We start from the raw sequence: 7,415 nt of genomic DNA on the forward strand, positions 1-7,415 counted from the left end.
TCCCCTCGGGAATGTGTCCCTTGGCTGGGGTGGCTTTAGGGTCATGGTGTGGCACTGGCACTCCTGGATTGTCCCACAGCCCCAGAGAGCAAGCACCTACGTCTGGGAGGCCTCTGGGACAGGGGGGCTTGTGAAGAGAAATGAGATGAACTTCTCAAAATGGACCAAAATAGAGATTTGAAAACAGGAGCCAGAGCAATTTTCTGTTGTTTGCTTGCAACTTCTGCCATCATTTGGTGTGAAACAGGATCTTCTCTTGTGCCAGTGGAGCCCTTGGGCTGTCTGTGGGCCACAGGGCACAGGAACATCAGCCAAGCCCTGCCTGGACTAGCAGGAGAAGCTCAGGGGGGCTCCCAGCATCAGCCAGTGGCAGTTCCAGTTTCCACCCAGCTGCACTGCCCCCCTGCCCTGGCATTGTCCCCAGTGTCACCCCCTGCCCTGGCATTGTCCCCAGCCCCTGTGCCCAGCCCTCTGTGCCCTGCTGCTGCCCCACACGGGGCTCAGGCCGGGGATTTTCCATTCCAGACCCTCCCCATGGAGCCAGGGGCCCTCCTGTCCCCCTGCCCTGCCCTGGGCTTCACACCACGCCTGCTCCCTCTGGGCTGGGGGATGTCTCTGCAGGGAGAACGGCCTTTCCCTGCTGCTCTGGCAGCACTGAGAGCCCAAAGGATTCCCTGGGCAGAAGATTCCCTCCCCTCACTGTGGCTGCCACTGTCCCTGCACAAGGCAGGGACACTGAGGCACAGCCTGAGAGGCCTGGTGGCTGCAATTCCCTGCCCCCCTGGGTACCAGAGGGGAGAGGTTCTGCTGGCCCTGCCCTGCCTGGCTCATCCCAGGGCTCAGCTGGGGCAGTTTAACCATGAACAGGTTTCACCTGGAGCAGTCAGTCTGGGGGCAGGCCCACAACCACCCCTGCAGGTCCTTCAGGGTGTGTTTATAAACCCACACCCCCTCGCCCCAGGGGCTTTCTCTCTCTTTCCTTTTTTTTTTTCTTTTTTTCTTTTTTTCTTTTTTTTTTCTTTTTTTTTCTTTTTTTTTTTTTTTTTTTGCCTTTGTGTTGTGGGAGCCTTACTTTGGAGCTGAGGTGATTTGGGAGCTGCTGCCCCGGGGTATCTGGGATGTATTGCTAGAACTTAAAACTTCCCCCCCTTCCAGTGCTACCAAGCAGGTAAGGACACAACAACCACCTCCTCCCGTGCCCCTGGGCTGGCTTTGGGGGCTGCAGGGCTGTGTCCCAGCACTGCCCTCCTCCTGTGTCGTGTCCCAGGTGAAGGACAATGTCTTCACGTGGCTCTGCAGTGGCCTTGGGGCTCGACCCCCAGCCCAGCTGCAGCGCTCCAGTGCCTGCACCAAGGAATTCCCTCCTGGCACAGCCTCTCCCTCCCCCGTGGAGCTGCTCCCTTGCCCTGCTCGGCCAGGAGGACATCGTGGAGAGCCACAGCGGGTACGTGGGGAGGGCTGAGCCCTGCTCCTGTGTGGGTTTGTCCTCCAGGGGACCTGTCCCTTGCCTGGGATGTGCCTGATTCAGTCTGGCTCTCCTGGGATGCTCACTACGCAGGGGCTGGGGTGGTTTCCTGTACCCAGGGCAGGGCTGGTGGCAGCCCGTGGTGTCACCACTGTCCCCCGTGGTGGCCGAGGCAGCAGCTCACCCCTGTGTGTCCCCACTGGCAGGAACTCGTGCGAGCTGGGGGTGGTTCTGCTGGACTGCAGCTGCCCAGCCCCCGACCCGCAGCTGGTGCGCAGGATCGTGGCCCAGGTGGAGTTCTACCTGTCCGACGAGAACCTGGCCAAGGACGCCTTCCTCCTCAAACACGTGCAGAAGAACAAGATGGGCTTTGTCAGCATCAAGCTGCTGACGTCCTTCAAGAAGGTGGGTCCTGGGAGCTCTGAGCTGTGTCCTGGTGATCTCTGCCCTCAAAACCCTGCAGTGGCTCTGTTCCCAGGGAGGGGAGCTGGGGGAGCAGGGAACACTCCTCAAAACACCCCCAGGGCTGGGTTCACCTCCTCTACCCCTCCTTCCCCTGGGCTGCTCTGGGAGTGGTCACCCCTTAAACAAAAAACCCAGAGAGGTGTTGGTAGTGTGGCTTAGGGGGAGGTTGTGGCTCTAGGGGGCATCGAGGGCTGCCTGCAGATCCCAAAGCTGCTCTGGTAGAGGGGGCTGTGGCCATGGGGGATACTGGGGCATACTGGCAATCCAAGGATGGGGTCGCAGCCTGCCTGGAGGGTGGGTTTAGGGCGGTCCCTGCCTGTGGCGGGCGGGGGATGCAGGCTGGTGGGGATTCCACCCTCTGTGCACAGGTGAAATACCTGACCCGGGACTGGCGCCTCACCCTCTACGCCCTCAAGTTCTCGGCGCTGCTGGAGGTGAACAAGGAGGGCACCAAAGTGCGGCGGCGTCTCCCCATCCCCGAGCACCTGCTGAGCGTCCCCCCCAGCAAACTGCTACTGGCCTGGGAGCTGCAGCCGCGGGAGCAGGACCTGCCGCTGCAGAAGAACTTCCTGGAGACCATCACCAGGATGTTCAGCCCCTTCGGAGCCATCGCCTCCATCCGCCTGCTGCGGCCGGGCCGCAAGCTGCCCTCGGATGTGCGCAAATATTCCTCGCGGTTCCCCGAGCTGCTGAGCCGCTGCTGTGCCCTGGTGGAGTACGAGAGCCTGGAGAGCGCCCGCAGGGCCTTCGAGAGCCTCGGGCACCGCGACTGGCACGGCGTCAGGGTGGTCCGGCTCTGCGGGAAGGGCGGCAAGAAGAAAGGCGGGGAGGAGCGGGCGGGCTGGAAGGTGCCGCCGGCCGCCCTGACCTTCCCCCGCAGCCTCGAGGGTTCCCTGCGCGGCCGCTCCCCGGAGCCCGGTGATGCCTCCTCAGGGTCGCTGTCCCACCTCCTGAACCAGGACCCGGTGGCACCGACCTGGCCCAGCAGCGACTTCGCGCCTGCAAATTCCAGCGCCTTTCCTGGCTCGCTCCTCACCAGCGAAGGCTTTCCCCCGCTCGGGGTGGGCACCGAAAGCCGGGGCAGCACGGCAGGGTCCTGGTCCCCGTGGGGCAGCAGCCTGTGCCCCCCGGCCAGCCCCGCTCCCGGCAGGGCCCTGGCAGCGCCGTGGGTGCCCGAGCCCCTCGGGCCCTGGGACGGGCTCCTGAGCCTGCCCCGCAGCCCCGAGGGCATCAAGGGCTTCGGGAGAGGAGAGCTCGTCCTCCGGCGCTGAACTCCTTCAGATTCAGGCTTTATGATTTTCTTTCTTTTCCCTTCTTCTCTCGAGCAGAAGAATTTTCTATGGCCCTGTGAGCTGTGGGCAGTGGCAGTGCAGCTGATCCAGGGGACAGAAGTTTAGGGGCAAGGACGATGCTCGAGGCAGAGGCTGAGCAGCAGCAGGAGCTGTGCTGTGCTCGGGCTGGTGGGACTGCGCTTGCTCAGGGCCCAGAGCTGGGTTTGTGGTCCAGGTTTTGGATGAGAAATGGACAATAAAGAGAGATGAAGTTTCCAGGCACTCTCTGGTTGATGCTGTGATTTTTTTTCCCCTTATCTTTCCAGGCCTTGCTGCTGCCTGAGGTGCAGCCAAACAAGGGAAGGAGGGTCCCTGCCTGCCTGCAGCTGCTTCCCTTGCTGTCCTTGGGGGTGGTGGGGACACTGAGGGGTGCCCAGGGCAGGTGGCCCGGTTTGGCTGAGCCTGAGAGAGACAGGAGTGATGGCTGTGGTGGCAGGGCTGTGGTTCCTCCCTGCTCTTGGCTGCTCAAGGCTCTCTGGCATCCCTCAGGATGGAGTGTGGGGGCTTCCTGTGGCCCTCCTGCTCCCACAGCCTCCCCAGCTCCTCTGGGAAAGGTTAAGGGAGGCTACAGGGGGCTCTCAGTGCCCTTGGTCTGTACCCGGAGCTGGGATGAGTCCCATGCCTGCAGTGCTGAGTGGAGGATTCAGGTGGGCAGGGCTGGGGAGGGGAGGGGGTCACCCCTCGTGTGAGGAGAGCTTTGAGGGCAGAGCCTGCAGCTGGGAGCCTCTGGCTGAGGGTGAGGGGGATGGAAAACAGCAGCTGTGGGTTCTGGTGCCCATCACCCAGCCAGGACCCCAGCACTGAGCAGCTGCTCTACAGGGAGTGAGGAGAATTCTCTGGATCAGGAATTCCTTGTCCTTGTGGTGAATTTCAGTTTCCCTAATCCTAGCTGGGAATGGCCTCTTGCTGGGGCAAGAAGATCTGGGAAATTTCTGAAGTCTGCTGGAGATAATTTCTTGTCACCAGTGCTCAGGGAGGCACCAGGAAAGATGCCATCCTAAACCTGCTGGTTGGGAATGGAGAAGGACTGGTGGGACTGGGGAAGGTCTTGGCTCCTGAAATGGTTGAGTTTAATGCTGCCAGTGTGAGGAGAAAGATGGACACCAGAGCTGCTTCCCAAGACTCAGAGAGAGGAAATGTTCTGCTGCTCAGCAGTTCCCTGAGAACCTTCAAGGGGCTTCTCTGTGAATCTCTGGAGCAGGTAATTCCGGGGTCTGGAGGGCAGTCCCAGTGCCCAGCCCCTCTCCCCTTCCCACTGTGGCAGGGCAAAACCACCCCCTCCCTGCTCCCCCCCACCACACCACTCCAGATCCTGGTGGTTTTCAACAAAAATATCCTTTTTATTGTCCTCTTTCTGCTCCTACAATATCCCTCAGCGCCTGCAGCCAGACGGGAGCTCTGGGACCTTGGAGCCCCCACAGACTTCAGGCTTCTCCCCCTGCCACAGAGCAGCCATTAGAGCCCCAGCAGGGATGGGGATGTGTCCCCAAGCCCTGCTGTCCCCCCACAGCCTCGTCCTACCTGGTAGAGGTGGCAAACCAGCCCCAGCAGCGAGGTCTCTGCCTGTGCCTGCAGCTCATCCGTGTGCTTCTGTGGGGGGACACGGGGGTGGTCAGGGGGGTCCCCAGGGTGTCCCAGCCCTGCCTGGCACCCTGGTGCCCCCCTGCCGTACCCCATTGATGGTGATCCAGGGCACGTACTGGTGCGGGGGGTCCAGCGCCTCGGTCACTTGGGCGTTGTGGTGCATCAGGGCCACCCCCGTGTCCCCCTGCACGCAGGCGCTGATGCGGCCGCTGTCCACCTCGGGGGCGTAGATCTGCAGGCACTGCCGGGCACAGGGGGCGGTCAGGGGGACAGGGACGTCCCCACCGTGGGGCACGAGGGGCAGGGAGGGGCACGTACAGCCTCCAGGTTCTTGGTGACGGAGGTGCCCGACTCCAGGCAGAAGATGACGGCGAAGTAGGTGCTGAAGTTCTTGGCCTCGTGCATCAGACAGGCCTACGGGGACAGGGCGGGCAGTGAGGGGCTGCTGGACACCCCCCGTGCCACCACCATGGGAACGGGGACCGTCACCTCCATCATGTTGCCCAAACATTCCTCGGGGCCGTGCTGGCACGTGAAGTCCAACTTCCCGCTGACGTTCCTCTCCTGCGGGACCAACCGGTCTGAGCGGGGCTGGCGGCGCCGGGGAGAGCGCCCGCGGCACCGGGAGCACCTGCTCCTACCTGGGCGTTGCCGTAGGGCACCAGGGTGATGCTCAGCATCTCTTCGGGCAGCAGCAGCCAGGTGGGGAAGAGCTTCAAGACCAGGAACTCGCGGCAGGCTGGGCACAGGCTCTCGTAGTACAGGCTCAGCTCCACGGGTGCAGCAGCGGGGTGCGGGAGGCTGGGGCAGCGGCCCTGCACCTGCACACGGGAAGGTTTCGGGGTGCACGGGGGGAACACGGCTGCAGCCCCCCATCCCGGTGTCTGTAGGGATGGGGCACAGCTCCAAGGATGCAGGGAAGAAGGGGGATGAGGATGTGCAGGGCTGGAAGGAAGTGAGAGTGGCCGGGAGCTTTCTGCTGCCGCAGGATCCTGTGCGTGGCTGACACCCAGCGCCGGGACTTTCCACCAGAACTTCCCCAAAATTATTTCAGGGGAAAATAAATTTAGAGCAGGACATGCCTGGGTGGGGGCATGGCCCAGCACCTACTGCCGGGGGAAGCTGCAGCCCCGTGGGGCTCACAGGGCGCTGTCACTGCCCGGGTCTGTTTGGGGCAGGATAAGCCGAAAAGCGATTTGACACTTAAAAAGCAGAAGTGCCAGCGGCAGCTGGGGAGGGCCCGCGGCCAGGGTCCGGCTGGGTGTCCGCAGGGATGGGGGGAATGCCGTAGTGCCGTGTGGCACTGGAGGCTCTGAGCATCCCTGCGGGTGTGACAGCCTGTGCCTCGGCGACGCTCACAGCCGGCACTCACAGCTGGCTCCGGGCATCGTGTCCAGGCGCTGCCCCAGCCCTGGCCCCGCGTCCCTCGTCCCCAGCGCCGAGTGTGACCCTGCCCTTGTCCCCAGTCCCGGCAGCGGCTCTGACCTGGCAGGCGGCGGCGACGTCCCGGGAGCTGCACCAGCGGTGGGCAGGGTAATCACAGCCGGGGGCCGCGCCGAGCCCCGGGGCCACCAGGGCCACCAGCGCCACCAGCGCCAGGACAGCCAGCGGCACGGCGGGGGCCATGAGGACGCGGGGGTGACGCGGAAATGAGCCCGTCCCAGCGGGGACTTTTAAAGCTCGGCTGCGCCCGCCTCCCGGCGCCCTTCCTGCCCCTCCTGCCGCCGCCTCCCGTGACGCCGCCGCCCCACGTGGGAACGCCGGGCTCCGGCCCCCCGAGGCCCCGCCGGGCTCCGGCCCCCCGAGGCCCCGCCGGGCTCCGGCCCCCCGAGGCCCCGCCGGGCTCCGGCCCCCCGAGGCCCCGCCGGGCTCCGGCCCCCCGAGGCCCCGCCGGGCTCCGGCCCCCCGAGGCCCCGCCGGGCCCTGACCCGCAGCTCCGGGCTCACAGCCCTGCCCGCGGCCGCCCGTTCCCCGCGGGTTGTGACAGGTCCGGGAGTGGAACCCAGCCTGGAGCAGCCACGCGTTTCCCGACGGCTCCCGGCACAGCCCCCGGTGGGTGCGGGTGCCGGGGCAGCTCCGGCTGCGGGAAGGGGATGCAGCCCAAGACAGCGTGAGTAAAATCGCGGGGCCGAGTGAGGAGGAACCTCGTCGTTCCCCCGTTTGTGCCCTCGTCCCCACGTGCCTCAGCCCTACAAACCTGGGGAGCACAATCCTGGCAGGATGGGTCACATCCTGCACCCAGCCCAGGAACTGGGGCACAGCCCCACCACCCTCCTGCCCCCGCACAACCTCCCACAGCAATCCAGCAGCCTGCTTCATTAACTCGGTTTATTTCTTTCCTTTTTTTTTTTTTTTTGGCTTTTTTTTTTGGTTGTTTTTGTGGGTTTTTTCGAAGTACCGTACAAAAAAAAAATCCTCTTACAGTAACAAATACTGGGTTTACATTAGTAAACATCAACAGAAAGAGCAGAGAGCACTACTGCTGGTAACGGACAGCTCGGGGGGCAGGTTATTCCTTATTGCATATACCTAGAAACTAAAACCTCACGCAGCAGCCACGTCCTCTCCGA

General features: G+C 63.5%; 2 protein-coding genes across 2 annotated transcripts; one reads left to right on the forward strand and one right to left on the reverse strand.

Moving 5' to 3' along the window:
* The first annotated feature begins 1,042 nt into the window (after positions 1-1,042).
* On the forward strand, positions 1,043-3,591 carry LOC134553529 (la-related protein 6-like). The gene is made up of 4 exons (XM_063403335.1): positions 1,043-1,168; positions 1,268-1,444; positions 1,672-1,870; positions 2,299-3,591. The coding sequence occupies exons 2-4, from the start codon at positions 1,278-1,280 to the stop codon at positions 3,199-3,201; spliced, it is 1,269 nt and encodes a 422-aa protein (XP_063259405.1). The 5' UTR covers positions 1,043-1,168; positions 1,268-1,277; the 3' UTR covers positions 3,202-3,591.
* Positions 3,592-4,577: 986 nt separating this feature from the next.
* IFI30 (IFI30 lysosomal thiol reductase) lies at positions 4,578-6,557 on the reverse strand. Its single transcript, XM_063404845.1, has 7 exons — positions 6,331-6,557; positions 5,487-5,666; positions 5,335-5,409; positions 5,164-5,259; positions 4,934-5,086; positions 4,783-4,851; positions 4,578-4,699 (listed from the first exon to the last, which is right to left on the reverse strand). Exons 1-7 carry the CDS (start codon positions 6,469-6,471, stop codon positions 4,634-4,636), a joined length of 780 nt encoding a protein of 259 aa, XP_063260915.1. The 5' UTR covers positions 6,472-6,557; the 3' UTR covers positions 4,578-4,633.
* Between the last annotated feature and the right edge of the window lie 858 nt (positions 6,558-7,415).

Source organism: Prinia subflava, chromosome 8 (genome assembly GCF_021018805.1).
Source record: "Prinia subflava isolate CZ2003 ecotype Zambia chromosome 8, Cam_Psub_1.2, whole genome shotgun sequence".
Lineage (NCBI taxonomy): Eukaryota > Metazoa > Chordata > Aves > Passeriformes > Cisticolidae > Prinia > Prinia subflava.

What these genes read in the sequence shown, in the direction of transcription:
- IFI30 (XM_063404845.1), bottom strand. Translation starts at nt 6,471, where the DNA reads ATGGCCCCCGCCGTGCCGCTGGCTGTCCTGGCGCTGGTGGCGCTGGTG. An exon ending in GTTTGGGCAACATGATGGAG is followed by an intron (nt 5,260 to 5,334) that starts GTGACGGTCCCC and finishes CTGTCCCCGTAG; the next exon opens with GCCTGTCTGATGCACGAGGC. An exon ending in CCTGGATCACCATCAATGGG is followed by an intron (nt 4,852 to 4,933) that starts GTACGGCAGGGG and finishes GTCCCCCCACAG; the next exon opens with AAGCACACGGATGAGCTGCA.
- LOC134553529 (XM_063403335.1), top strand. Translation starts at nt 1,278, where the DNA reads ATGTCTTCACGTGGCTCTGCAGTGGCCTTGGGGCTCGACCCCCAGCCC. An exon ending in ATCGTGGAGAGCCACAGCGG is followed by an intron (nt 1,445 to 1,671) that starts GTACGTGGGGAG and finishes CCCCACTGGCAG; the next exon opens with GAACTCGTGCGAGCTGGGGG. An exon ending in TGCTGACGTCCTTCAAGAAG is followed by an intron (nt 1,871 to 2,298) that starts GTGGGTCCTGGG and finishes CTCTGTGCACAG; the next exon opens with GTGAAATACCTGACCCGGGA.